General features: G+C 45.4%; 1 protein-coding gene across 6 annotated transcripts in view; it reads right to left on the reverse strand.

Moving 5' to 3' along the window:
- Positions 1-14,981, reverse strand: part of PKP4 (plakophilin 4) — a 234,776-nt gene that overhangs the window by 10,647 nt on the left and 209,148 nt on the right. For all 6 annotated transcript variants that reach the window (XM_055307842.1, XM_055307841.1, XM_055307844.1 and 3 more), the window contains exons 12-17: positions 13,234-13,417; positions 10,076-10,193; positions 8,357-8,548; positions 7,979-8,152; positions 4,186-4,336; positions 537-732 (exon numbers count right to left, since the gene is read on the reverse strand). In XM_055307842.1, the coding sequence (XP_055163817.1) occupies positions 537-732; positions 4,186-4,336; positions 7,979-8,152; positions 8,357-8,548; positions 10,076-10,193; positions 13,234-13,417 (1,015 nt within the window). The remainder of the gene's footprint in view (positions 1-536; positions 733-4,185; positions 4,337-7,978; positions 8,153-8,356; positions 8,549-10,075; positions 10,194-13,233; positions 13,418-14,981) is intronic.

Consider the following 14,981-nt stretch of genomic DNA (forward strand, 5'->3'; position numbering starts at 1 on the left):
GCCACCAACTCTCTAATTCCTACTTCTGCTGCTTCATCAGTTAGGTTCACCCAGAAGCAAAGGGAAACGTATGATCCCAGCCCAGGGCACATCCTGAGGCCACACAGCAGGCCCTGCTGCAGAGCAGTGATTTTAATACTTTCTGAGCACCTGGCAGAGGAATCAGTCCCAGAGCTGAGGATTCAGTAAGATGTTCTTGCAGAACAAGCTCTAGAGCCTGGAGTAGAGTCAAAGGTGAAAGGGAAGGTGCCCTCAGATTTTCCTCATCATAACATTTCTGATTCTTCCCAGGGTCAGCACAAGCAAACATGGCTTTAGAGACAAAAATGAATGCAGGGATGTCAGAACAAAGCAAAAATCAGAAAAGGGGGCCACATGACTGTAAATGCCTCTTAACATAGATTTTAATTGGCAGAGACTGTTTAGCTTATTGGAAATAAATCCTTTCCAATAGAAAATATCCTTCAAAGGCCCTCATCACAGGACAATTCTAAGGAGAAGAGCCTCGTGTTCCCATGTCCTTGCACCAGACTTGCCTGTCTCCTCTGCCCTTGGTTATGTTCACCAGCTTCTCTATCCCCCCTGAGTCGGCCAGAGCTTTCGCATTCTCCATGTTTTTGCTGGTGACCTCGTGCAGAGCACAGCAGATGGCCGCCATGGTCTCATCAGACAGCACACTGGGGCCGGTGCCGCCGGGAAGCCGGTTGACCAGGTCTCGCATGGCATATTTACCTGCCAAATGTAAAAGATTTCATTCCACTTTCAAAAGGTACTAGGTTTTTGTTTTTGCTGCTGTCGCAAGATCCTGACAATGTGTTCTCTCTTAAAAACAACCTCAGGGGCACCTGGTGGCTCAGTCAGTTAAGCATCTGCCTTCGGCTCAGCTCATGGTCCCAGGGGTCCTGGGGTTGAGCCCTCCTGCATCGGGATCCCTGCTTAGCGGGGGAGTCTGCGTCTCCATCTCTACCTGCCTCTCCTCTCTAATAAATAAATAAAATCTTCAAAAGAAACAAAACAAAACAATCCACCCCCCCCCCGCCTCAAACCTCAGAAGGCAATAACATGAAGAAAAAACATGACAAAATGGAAAGTGACAAATATCAGAACTTTAGGGGGGAAGTTAATGTTTACTACAATGCCAACTTGAAGAAATGATTGGGTTATAAAACATTACAGGAAGCCACTGAAAGGAAATGTAAATCAGTGTATAAAACTGGTTATACCAGTTGCTTCAGTTGAACTATTTTCATTAACAGTGAGACATAAATTACAATGGTTTTATTCTCAATTGAATTCCTATACATCAACAATACCTTAAGTTCCTTATAAAGCCTTTAAAAACTTATCTTTGAATAAGTTTTAAAGCTGGACCAAGTAAGGCTGCCACACAATACTTTTCATTAAATCTTTCTGGGTCTTAATGTGAGAACTGGGAACCACTGCACATTTTTACCAAGTTGAAGATAAATACCAGCTGATCTGACATCAGTAGTGATAACAACATGTTAGTTTCTTTAAAGAGACAAAAGTGACATTTGGCATTAAAATGATGACTGTATTATCTGATAGGATGATGCAAACATAACAGAGTTCTTGACAGGACAAGGCTGGGGAGCCCCGAGCTACTGAAGCATTTCTTTACAAATACTGTTTCCCTTACTTCTCCCCAAAACTGAAATCTCTCTAGCTTGTTCAATGTCAATTACCAACTGACAAACTAGAATAATTGCATGACACACAAAAGAAATGAACTAAAGCTCGAGTAAATATTTTATTTTTTTCTATGCTAATGATTGAGTGGATACAAAATGGGGCTTTTATTAGCGACCTATTTATATACAATGGTAAGCAGCAGCGGACAGACCCTGACCACACGCTGCGTATTCACAGCATTTCACAGGGAAGGCTCTGGCTCACTCACAGCGAACACTGTTGTGAATAACAGAAAAACAATGTTGACATTATAAGCCAGAAGATAAATGTGGTTTCTAGAACAGATGGAAGTTAGCACTGCTGATTTTGAATACTGGCAAAAAACCACAATGTCCGCGACACGCCCTTTGTCCTTTTGCTGGGCGCAACTTTAAACTGCCCCCCGAGACTGGGAAGGCAGCTCCCTGTGCCTGTGAGTGAGCCTGGGGGTTCCCTCGAAGCTTGCGGCTCGGACAGCTGGCTCGGTCCCACTCAGGTTGGTAAGCGCGGGAACTTCCGTGGGGCGACAAAACTTGGTTTCCTTGTGGAGGACGGCTCCGGAGAGAGAGGCCATTGCTAGAGCTGATGACGGGCATGAGCAGAGAGTGGGGGGTCCAAGAAGGGGATGGTTCTTAGGAACAGAAGTGTTGAGTATATTAGGATCGAATATTGAATCTGGGAGGGGCTTAGGCCTCAGGAAAAAGGGATCTTTATAGAGAAACAAGAAAGGGATTCTTGAAACCATTTTAGAGTGTTCCAGTTGGGTAAAAAAATGCTCGCAGAAGTTTACAAGTGGGTCAGGACATTCACAGGGAACACAGGGGTGCACTGACAGAAGGCCAGACGCCCTCGGTGGTATGGGGCCTGCACCTCTGTGCCCCCTCCCCGCTGTGCAATATGGGCCACACGTCATACGTGGTCAACTGTTTATTTCTTAGCATTAGGGACTCCCAGGCTATATGTACATCTTATAAGAAATTGAAACACTACAGATGTAACAAAAATGACTTAAAAAAATTTCTTCAGGGAACTACAGGATTTCTCTCCAGGAAATGTGGGAACTAAGGGTTACAGTGCTTCCTGGCAGCAGGACCTGCTGGCCTGTGAACAGGGTGTGGAAGAAGTTCCTTTTCTCTCCAGGGGGGGCACAATTTGGCTCAAAGGAATGGTGTGTTAAGAGCAGGTTAATCTCAGTGATAATTTAAAATAGCAGCTCTGCCGGGCTCTGCGTCGGAGCGCTCATGGAAGCTGCCAGGGAGTCCTCACGGCGACTCCTGCAGGTAAGCACTGGTGCCCTTGCTCTTGGTCTCTCTCCCTCTGTCTTCCCCCTCTCTCAGGGCAGGCATATTTGATCGAGTTTAATACCTATTCACTAACCCACATCCTGTCAAACCTCCCCTCCCTCCCTCCTGGCCTGTCATCAGCAGTGGGGCTGGCGTGGAGCTCATCGTCCATCCTCTTGTTTGATTTGCACAGCAAACCCATGGTGAGGACCGCAGGGTGGTCGGCTCCCTTTCAGAGGCAGGGCTGGAGAAGAGTCTTCATATCTAGATGAAAGAATCGAGGCTGGTGGGCTCACCACAGGACCCCCAGTGGCACAGCCGGTGCGCAGGAGGTCAGGGTTTAATTTGAGGTCAGCTTCAGTCTCTGGTCTTCCCTCCCTCCTATACTCTGCTTGAGTGTGGCAATGGCCTTGCAGGCAAGCAAGCTAAGCTGCCGAGGGTGGCAAGCTTGAAGAAGTGCTCAGCGTCAGTTTCATGCAAGTGCCAACCCTATATCTGGGCAGCCCCGGGCGGAGGGTGCCTCCTACCATTTTGTACCCTATGTGCCTCACTTGCTTTAGCCTCGTCCTGACCCTGCCCTGGTGGGGAGATGGCCTGGGATAGTGGTCCCGCCATGGCGTGAGCACTTGCACAGATCTGAGAGGGAAAAGCTACAAACCATTTATGTGATTTCTTTTTTTATTTAGAACATGGTGGTGTTGGTAAGTTAGCAGTTATCAGTCTCAAAAATCAGAAAGCGAGAATTAACTTCTTTTGTTGCTCAGGAAATGGACCTCTCTTAGGAAATACAGACACCAACTCTATCAAGTAGTGTTGTAATGTGTAACTGAAATTACTACCTTTTTTGAAGATTTTCCTTTCTTGATCAAGGTTTAATTAATGAGTTTGCCTCTTGCTGAAAAGGAATGGTCACAAAGTATAGACAGCACAAAGGGTACACAGATCTGCCGAGACACTAGAGAGTAGACTTCAGTTGATCATTTTAAATGTCATATTTTTTATAAGTCAAAAGAAGAGTTTTTTTTTTTTAAAGTAGGCTTTATACCCAGTGTAGAGCCCAACACGGGGCTTGAACTCAAAACCCAGAGATGAGAGAGACCTGAGCTGAGATCAAGAGTTGGATGCTTAATGGACTGAGCCACCCAGGCAGCCCTAGTCTTATAAATGTAGTTACTCTTTCTTTATAGCTTACCTTGTCACCAGAACATACCTATGAGCTCCTTGTTGCGAACATCTAGCGCCATATTCCTCAAGGCAGTGGCCACCGAAGAAACAACTCTATCATTGTCCATTCTGAGCAGTTCTACAAGGATGGGGAGCCCTTTTTCTTTGCGGACAGCTGCCCGGATGTATGCTGCAAACTAGTGAGTAAAAACAAGCCATAGAGTAGTGTAAAACAGAGTTCAACTCTCAAATGCTACTGTCACCTAAAAAAGATGTTTCCAAAAGATAAACTAATAGATTAAATGTTTTCTTTTCAATTGGAGATTAAATCTGTGGTGTCAGTAAAGAAAAAAAAAACAACTATAGTTAGGGATAAAGACAGGCTAGGATGACTGATTTAAAAAGAAATCTTAAAGCCTGGAAATCTCAAACCACCATCTGCCATACATTTTTTTGCAGAAAAGAGAAGGCAGTGATTGCTTTCTACCTCAGATACATATACATGATTAAGGAAGGATTTTGGGTCCTCTCTGTACTTGGCCCCATGCCAGGTCCAGAGGCTATAAATAGGATCGCAGAGACAGTAACTGATCAGTGCACATTATAGAAAAACCTGTCTCCATCAGTACTTTCTTTTCCTATATTCTCTGCACCAGTATTTAGAGTTCAGTAACCTTTCAAAGAGATTGACTGAAAAAAAGCCCTTGCCTCAGAAGAAAAAGAATTCTCCAGAAACACCGAGCATCGTAATTCATACAGACTAGTGAAAAAGTGTATTTGCGTGCAGAGTGCTTTCTTATGCAAGATTAGTTAGCTGCTGCTGCTTTTTTAAATTCATAGTCAAGAAATTCTTTTGTGACTATGAGGCAAGTCTGTTCAGCGAGTCAGCGTGTGTACCATTTGAATTGGAAATGAACACCAGCTAAGTCATCAGGGAAATAACCAAAAAAAGGTAGCATTTGAAAATTGGGTCTTTCATCTTGTTTTGAGTTTTTATTGACATTTTTTACCAATGCAAATTGTTTTTCAAAATTTAGGATAATTGAAAAATGTTGCTCATAAAACATCTAATACTTTCCTGCTGTGGTCAAGGCATGAGGACAAAGATCTGCCAGCCTTTTGTGTTACTTTGAACATTAAAATATATGATTGACCACTGGGTTCCTTGCATACCAACAGAATAGATTACTTTAATAATACAAGGAAGAGGAAAAGATGGATTTCAAAGGTCCTAGTAACATTCTTCCTAAACAAATACTCCTATTTTTCTAAATCAAATGAAATCTATGGGTGGGGGAGGGGAAGGAAATGGAATACATGACTTGCTGTAGACTAAAGCACTTTCTCAACTTCTCTCTGAAATCTTCAAGGACAGAATCGACACTTGTCTCACCTGGAGACCACCTGGCTCAGCCCAGCCCAGAGCATTTCCCTTCTGGGGCACTACAGTCATCGCTACTCCCAAAATAGCTTGACTTGAAAACATCTGTGGTGATGATTATCTTGTTTTCTTAATGAGGGTCTAATATTTTGATTTTAGATACTTTTGAAATTATTTTAATACAGTATTTATATTTTAAATGAGCCTGCCATCTAACTTTCATTCACTAAATGACTCGAGAAGTGTAATTAAACACAACTCATATCACATCTATTTCAATTATTGTCTTTTTTATTATCATCGAATGTGTCTCTCGGGTCATGAGAAACTGGATGTGAACATTGAGTCATCAACATAAATATATTTATGACTACTTATGTGCCGCACAGTCGTAGGTCCTTCATGTTATTATCTAAGTTAGCTCTCACAACCCCCCCGTGAGGTAGGTATTACCTCCATTTTACAGATGCAGAAACAGGATGGAAAGATCCAAGCCCCCTAGCTAATAAATGTAAGGGCCAGGATTTGAAACCAAGGGGTCTGACTCCAGAGACAGGCCTTAGATACTAAGCTATTAGAACGTTAATTAAGAACAATAATAACAAAATAACCATGCTGGCTTAGCACTAGGCCATAAACATTTGTATACATTCATTATAGCAGTTGACTTCACGAAACAAACCACACCTAGCCTTACCAATGCTTTTCTCTTTCATGGATAATACAGTGGCCAAAAGATTCCCATTTTGGGAGGTGATGGTGGAGGAAGCAGCCAAAAACAAGCATTATAATAACTCTACTAAAATACACTTGTCAGACAACTCAAAGACAACCTATGGAATGGGAGAAGATATTTGCAAATGACATATCTGATGAAGGGTCAATATCCAAAATCTAGAAAGAATTTATTAAACTCAATACCCAAAAAACAAATAATCAAGTTAAGAATGGACAGAAGATATGAATAGACTTTTTCCAACAAAGATATACAAATGGCCAAGAGACACATAAGATGCTTGACTTCACTCATCATCAAGGAAATACAAATCAAAACTATGATGAGATACCACCTCACACCTGTCAAAATGGCTAAAATTAACAACACAGGAAACAACAGGTGTTGGTGAGGATGCCGAGAAAGGGGAACCCTCTTCTCTTACACCGTTGGTGGGAATGTAAGCTGGTGCAGCCACTTTTCATGTGTATGTGGAATTTAGGAAACAAAACAGATGAACATAAGGGGAAGGAAGGAAGAAAAAAAAAAGGGAGGCAAACCATAAGAGAGTCCTAACTATAGAAAACAGACTGAGGGTTGCTGGAGGGGAGGTGGGCGGGGGAAGGGCTAAGTGGGTGATGGGCATTGAGGGCACTTGTGATGAGCACTGGGTGCTGAGTGAGTGATCAATCACTAAATTCCACTCCTGAAACCAATATTACACTATATATAAACTAACTAGAATTTAAATAAAAAACTTGAAACAAAAAAAATACACTTGTCAGGAGATTTTTAGAGTTTGAAAATATTTCAGAAAAGGATTGTCTGGGAACTTGGTAGATGATGTTTTAAAAAGTCCTGAGACCCTCTTACAGTTGTAACGGTAAGAAACCACTTTGAATTTTCATAAAGAAGCCACACAGCTTTGAGGAGAAGGGGTAACTTTTGCCATACGTATGTTCTGGAAGAGTCTGAGACAGGAACAGTGGTCCCTCTGCCCTGCAAGTGCTGCCCTAGCTCAGCGCTAATTCAGGCCCCTGGCACGTTCAGCACAGAATCCCAGCCTCTACTTTCTTCGAGTTTGTCTTCTGCACTGCGGCTAAGGGGACCCAACAGTATCCACATCTGTGTCGCCTGTCCGCTTCAACCCTTGTAGTGGCCCTTCTGGTGCAGGTCATGTGGCCATCATCCTTGGCCATCAGGCCTGTCTACACCGCCTGGGTCCCACCTGGGCCACGTGTGCGCTGCCTGTGATGCCCCAGCAAGCATCCTGTAGTCTCTGCCACACTGTCCTTTCCTCACCTCAAGGTCTTTCTCCTCTTGTCCCTTTCTCTGGATCACTCCCTCTGTAGCACCAACCTCAGACTCTGAGGGCTTACTTCTGCTCATTTTGAAAGACTCCATTTGGGCAGCACCATTCTTCCCAGAATCCTTCCCTACTTCTTGGCTCCCCTCTTTGCCTTTTTCTCACCTGCCAGGCTGGGTTAGATGTCCTTTTAAGACCCCAGAGCACACAGATCCTGTGGAGTCTACACTGTACTGATTTGATCTGTACATTTTCTTGCTAGCCTCCAGTTTCTACGGGGAGGGCTGTGTCACATTCATCTTTGGATCCCCAGAGCCAACTGCTGTCACCCTCCCCGCCCCCCCATCCTAACGGCTGTGTCCCTTTCACCGTCATTGTTGGTCTGGGCTGGCTGCACAGATGGAGAAAGAAGTGTGGGGTCCCGGAGGACATCATACCTTCCAGTTCCCAGCAGAGAGGTTCTGGAGAGATCCAGCAGAGCCTTCCAAGGTGGCTGGGTTGGAACTTTCTGCTAGAAGAGTCAGATACGGTTTTACCACTGATGGATGCCACAGCATCTCAACCCCCTTGGGGGACTTTGACAGTCCTGGGATAGGACCAACTCCATCCCACTGCAAGACAAAGAGCACACGTGAAATGGAAGCAAATGAACACACTACACTCTCCAATACTTGAAAACATTCCTCTCTGCTGGATTCAGCTACAGTGAGGTAGAAAAACTGTATAATGAGAAATTTTCTTTTCTTGCCAAATATGTGATTTCTTATTCCCAGAAAAATGAAACCTCAGAGTTTCATGTCAAATAAAATGCTAACTTGATCCTCCTGGGGTGTTCTCTTTTTCTTTTTCTTTTTCTTCCCCCAGCAGCTTGGCTCTGAGTCCTTGCTGGGCGACTCTTTTCCTAGCAAGTCGTCCAGCTCGCTCAGCCCCAGCAGTCGGGCCTGTGGGACCTCCAGTTCCAGCCGGTAGGACAGGTTCCTCAGGGTGCACACGCAGTTCTCCACAGTCTGAAAACCAACACAGCGTATAATTAAAACCATTGAGGCACATTACTGCAAAACGCTTCTGTACCGAGCAGCCGTGATCTTAAGTAAATGCAGAATATGAGAGAACTTTTTTTTTTTTAAACTTATAGGAACCTGAAACAATCTAAGGAGAGGATCATGATTCTAGAATTTCTGTGGGATACTCAAACGACAGAGCGCAGAGCCATCCCTGTAAGTACATTTGCAGATCTCATTTCATGCTGATTAAAACGTGCCAGGCTCTGGAAGGGGAGATGCCGAGAGATCCTGCCTCAGGATTGCTGCAGCGGCAGAGACACACCCAAGTTGCCACACCCTCACTCCTCCTTGCCACTGGAAGTCTTCATGTGACAAGAGGTGTGACTAGCCCTATCTCTGGGGAAGCCCCTCCCCCAGCCCCATCCTTGGCCTCTCCAGCCATCTCCAAACCCTCCCCTCCCTCTGGAAAGCTCCACAATCTCCTTCTCTGTTGACATTTTGCCTCCCGTACATTTTGCTTCCTGTACCTCCTTTTGCCTCTTAAAGACTGTGTCACACCTCTGACTGGGCGGCCGTCACTTCAGTGAGAGCGCCCAAAACCAAGCTCCGCTCTTTCCTAGGAAGCTCTCCTTCCAATCTGCTTACTTCTCTCAACATTATCTACAGATCTTTTGGTTCAACGAGGTTCAAACAAAAACCTGGCCATCGCTTTGAACTCTTCCCCTCCCTTCTCCCCGAGCCCACCACTCATCATCCTTTCCTGCCGCAGACCTCTGTTCATGACACAGGGTTTACTTCGGCCTCTCATCCGCCCGTCCGCAGCGAATGGCTGGCCTACCCTGGAACTCCTAACACTTTCACAGTCCCTCCTTGTTTCTTGCCACCTCCCTCAGCCCCTGCTCCCGGGGCAGATCCTAGATGGCTGTCACCGTTAAAAACTGACAAGTAGAATGCCCTGTGCTAGGGCAAGGATGGGGAACACAGGAGGGGAGCAGAAGGAGCTCCTGTGGGAAAGACTAACCAGCAGGGCAACAGAGGGAGGGGTCAAAGGACAAGATGGGGGCTGTAGAGGAGGGCATCGGAGCAGGTACGGGGTGGAGGCTGTGGCCTGCATTGGGGCTAGAAAGGCAGAGCGGTCGGTGGGTCACAGGGCCTCGACCAGGAAGGTTTATTCACTACGCAAATACAGATGGATCAGATTCGAGCCACAGAGGACACAACTGGAGGAAGCAGAGCAGGGGCAACCACAGTGACCGTTAGCCCAAGAGAACCACGAAGGAAGTCGAGACCTGTGCTAAGTCCTTGGCTACATGGAGTCACTCAGTTTTCCTGGTTTTAAGGCTATTTTATTAAATTGTCATGTCGCTGTTAATTTGTAACTTTTAGAAAGACTCCCCTTAATCTGGAGTATAGCGTGATGAGTAGGAAAGGCTCAAGAATTCCAGAAAGAATGAATGGCATGCAAAGAGCAGTGTCAGGCAGCCGCTGTCATCTGCCGTCGTGGCCCTCGCACGGCCAGCCAGCACTGACCTTACTGTCGTAATCGGATGTGTTCACGCACGTGTGGATCACGTAGAGTAGCGAGTCCACCAGCCCCTCGCAGGAGCGCATCTGCTTCCTGGCTTCCTCCCCTGCAGAGCTGAGGTTCCTGCACGGGCAGAGACATATTGTTGCTGCTGAGCTCACTCCTTAGCCACAGAGCCTGACCTTACATCTGAGAGGTCGGACGACAGCAGCCATGCAGGTCCCAGGGAGAGGAGATAGTTTAACATCACAAGAACTCACAATAACTAGCTCCCCATTATCTACCCAAATAGAAGGGAGCAGGGCCTCTGAACTCTGAAGCCCTAAAACTATGGCACACTTTTCTAACCTCCTAAAAATTATTTTGGGGTCTATCCTCAGTTTTCTTATATGCAAAAAGGGGAGAATACTGATCACCTCAGAGGGTCATGCTGAGGAAGAGATGCTCCATAAAAAGCATTTGGAAAAGTGCCTGCAACGCCTGTTAGCCAGGGTGGTTATTTCTAGACATGCTCTACTTCCCTGGTTGGGCCACCAGTCTGGCAGCCCCCCGCACCTATTGCAATGTTTTGCCTAGAGTAGGTAGGTGGTCATATATGCTTCCGGAATGAACAGGAGAAGTGTCATTTCTTGTAGAACTATTCAAGTTAAATATGGACATTTATTATGCTATGATTTTTCTCATTTTTTTTCAAATATAAAAAAACCCTGAAGATTGTCTTAAGTCTCATCCATATTGAAACTTTATATAAATATATATATTTTTAAAAAAATCTCTACACCTAATGTTAACTCCCAACCCCGAGATCCAGAGTTGCCGGCTGTATCGACTTAAGCCAGCCAGGTGCCACCATATTGAAACTTTTGATATCAGTTTGCCTTCATGAATTGATAACCAAATTTTGAAGATCTACTTTATGTCTTGTTAACAAGGGTTCTAAGCTAATTCTGAGATTTTCCAAACACAAGCCAAATAAGGGGGAATTTTGAATGATTTTTCTTTTCATCTTTTTTCTGGGGCCAGAGAGACAATGTCACCCATGGTCCCTCCCTCCTCTGCTCTTATCTTGAGTTCACTTCTCAGCAGCAGCCCTCAACAGCTGCCGTCTTCCATTCCTTCATAAGCCCCTGGGACCCTTAGCTCCTTTGCTTTTCCTCCCATCTTGCTGCCCTTCCTCAGTTGCTTCTGCTGGTGGGTCCCTCTGGAGTGCCCAGGACTACTTTGGTCCCTTCTTGTCTTTATCTTTACATGGGTAGTCTCCTTCTGCTCCTTGGCTTTAATACAACCCATGGGCCCATGCAGGACTCCCAAAGGTCTGTCTTTAGGCTGACCCCTCTAAAACTCCAGGTTCCTTTATCCAACTGCTTTCCTGGTGTTACCACATGGATGGCTAATTATACATCTCAAAATGACGTGATCAAAACTCTCAACTGCTCATGCCTCCATCCTTTCTTCTTCCTGTGCTCCCAATTGATTCGGCCAAAGATTTAGGTATTAGCTCCCCCCTCCACAAAAATACTCGGTATCTCCTACCTTGTTCCAGCACCTGGTCTAGGCCACTGTCATGGTCTGCCTGGATCACTGCAACAGTCTTGGCCTCCCAGCTCTACTGCTGCCCTTGTTTGGTCTTCACACTGAAGCCAGGAGCCAGTCCTACTACTCCCATGATTAAAGCCCTCTGAAAGGCACTTGGGATAAACTGTAAACTCCTTCCCCTAACTTTAAAAATCCTACGTAATCTGGTACCACTCTGTGCCTTGCCCATTAAGCTCTAGCCATAAGCCCATTTTTTGCCCGGAGCCATTATACTACTTATTCCCTTTGCTAAGAACACGCCTCCTCCTGACTCCTACCTCACCCTCATATAAGCAGCTCCTGGTGGTATTTCAGATCTGGACTTCAATTTCACCACTTATGAGGGGCCACCTGACCATCAAAATCATCTCCTAGGAACTCTCACATCGCTCACATCACTGTGGCACCTACTGTTATTCTCTTCTGTTTTCCTCAATAGAATATCGTTCTGTCTGAGCAGGGGCCTGTCTTGTTCATCACGGATTTCACACAGAGGGCATGCGCCAAGATCATTTAGCCCTGAACCACTGGGGGAGCCAGGCTGGTGTGTCCTGTCTCTGGGAAGCCTGGCAGGCTGGCTCCCTAGAACCAGGCACTGAGAAAGGATGAGATGCTCCTTCCACAGTAGGTGATATAATCTGCCCTCTGATGCACATATCTGAGTTAGGGAGCTGGCCTGTTTCCCAGGATCCTGATTGCCATCCACCCATAGCAAAGGGGCTGACACTCACTTGTCACAATAGTGCTGCTTCAGAGCAGCAGCCCAGGCTCCCTCCATATCTTTCAAGCTGTTACTGAGATGCTTGGATGAACGCTTAAATGTTAGATCGCGTCGCTGTGTGTCAGACACTACCCTAAGCACTTTATATGAGCTGATTCTTCATAAGTGTGAGACAGTGTTATTATTCCTGTTGTAAAGATGTGGAGACTGAGGCTCAGAGTGGGACAGGAAGCCAGGCTGCCTCTCAGCGTCACCACACCATTCTGCCCCAAGGCTTCTGCCTCAAGTTACCAGAGCACTGTATGCTTGGGACACTGGGTAGAAACTGCACTGAGTATTACTGGCAAATAATAAGCACTACTGTCCACACTTGAAGGAGCCTTTATGAATTTCACATGCTCAAATAGTATTTGAGTTTATCTTCATTTATTTATAAAACTCAAACCCAATGATTGTTTAAGCCATACACCTTTTTCACCTTTTAAAAGCAAGAAAGTTTTAACCATCACATTTTGAATTTAAACAAAAACCAGGCTCACAAACACATTAGCAGTCAGGATGTGATGACCCCAGAAAATCGCTGTTAGAGTAGAAAACACTGGAATTTTGGCAGTAATTTCAGACTGAAAGGGCCCTTTTTACTAATCCACAGAAGAGTCATTTATCAGATAATGTCTTTCAGGCCACTAGCCTGTGCTCATGGTGTTTTCCTCACAGGATAACAGTCCAGTGGCCTAAATTTTGAAACAAACTTGGAAATGTAGGTAAATGTTTATAAAATGAAGTAAATCCTTCTAAAATCAACTTACCCATGACACATGTTATTTGATCAAAGTATTAACTGGAAAGAAGAAATAAAGAATTTACCTCAGGCAACCTGTCGTATTACGTAGAACGAGTGATGTCTGAAATTTAATTTTATGATCATCATCAAAAGAAGAGTTATTCCATCCAGAATGTGGAACGATCACAGTGTTTGTTAAGGTTGAGAGAGCATCTCGAATGATTGTCATCTTTACAGCATCACATGAAGATAAATTCCAAAGAACTCCTAAAAAATGAGATTAAAAAAAATCAAATTATCAATTAGCGATCCTGCAGGTTTAGTAATACAACAAACCTATCAGCCCTAATTGATGTGAACTCAGTCTGTTCCAAATCTAATCTATGGCCTGAATTTACAACCAGGCAGGGGATGGACTTCTAATAAACGTTGAGTGAACATATGTGAGCTTCTGGCAGTGTATTACAAAGCTGTAACAGTCCTTCTCCTAAGTTTTAGAGCCTGTCCATCTATCAGACAAGATGACTGCAGCTTCTGCAAAGCAAATGAGAACTACTCTCTGAGGGGAAGGGGCAAAATCCAATCAACGGTCATAAATACAACACATCTCTGATTGTTATAAAGATGTCATTAATTCCTCCATCCCTTACATTCAATGTTCTGTGTGACAAACCATTTTTAGAATTTAGTACTTGGAAGACATTTCTCTTTCTCAAAAGTCTGACATGTTTCTTTTTATCATGCTTCCTTTTTCTACTTTTGCTACTGGGAAGCTCACGCTTAAATATGCTTGCGGTAAAATACATAGAGGGTGGTTACACGTGCTTCGTCTCCCTCATTTAGGTAAGGTTGAAACATTTTTGTTTTCACGTGACGAGCTTTATTTCCACGTGCGGGTCACTGCCATTCCTTTCTGGATAGAGGTGAGACTCTCAGCACACTAAGCCTCGCATCGGGCGCGGCCAGCAGACCTCAAGCGTCCTTACCAGAGCGGTATTTAAATTGTCAGCATATTAGAGCGCCTTCAATTCTGTGTCAACTACGAGGAGGGTTACATTATTGTTATAGCACACAGATTTTCGAAGATTTATTCTTTTAGAAATTAGAGCAAATTCAAGATTATACCTATTCTCTGTCCTTTTCACATCAACGCATTTTCCCAAGTTAGAGAAAGTGGGGCGAAGAGAGGCGGCGCAGCTGGCGCCGAGGTCCGGGGTCCCTCCGAGCCCCGCGCTCCTGACGGATTCTTGAGACGCTCAGAAGCCTGGATGATGCTTTTAGAATGATCAACATACAAGAACGCTTGCGGCCGTGTGGAGGGGAGGGCGTTGACAAGGTCTGCCCACTTCCAGGGCAGTGGGTCAAGCCCGCGAACATGACTGATGGAGAGTATGGGGGGAACTACTGCTCCAGGGCAAGGCAACCCAGCCTCTGCTCAGCCTTCTCCCGGACAAGCTGCAGGGCCCTCTACAGAGGAGGGACAGGGGAGAGGGCCGACAGGAGCCTTTTCCTCCTTCTCCAGGGAGGAGAAGTACAAGCATAGGGCCTAGGGCCGGACCAACGGCAGCAACCCCCCACCCCCCTTCTCTGGCTGCAAGCCCGGAGAGGGCCAGCGCTTCCCCACGCACAGGGAGTGGCTGCCGGTGGCGGCTGATGCTTGGGTCCACTCCTCTCTCACTCGCCTTTGACTTCTGGACCGGGCTTACCCTTGTTTCCCAAGGACTTCCGCTCTTTCTCGGCTTCTACCCTTTGGGGTGGGTTAGCTCACCACAACCGAAGGATCTCAGCCTCAGCAGTGCTTCATCTAGTTAGACCCCAAATGGGAGGGAGG

The sequence above is a fragment of the Nyctereutes procyonoides genome, unplaced genomic scaffold (assembly GCF_905146905.1).
Source record: "Nyctereutes procyonoides isolate TBG_1078 unplaced genomic scaffold, NYPRO_anot_genome, whole genome shotgun sequence".
In the NCBI taxonomy this organism is placed as follows: domain Eukaryota; kingdom Metazoa; phylum Chordata; class Mammalia; order Carnivora; family Canidae; genus Nyctereutes; species Nyctereutes procyonoides.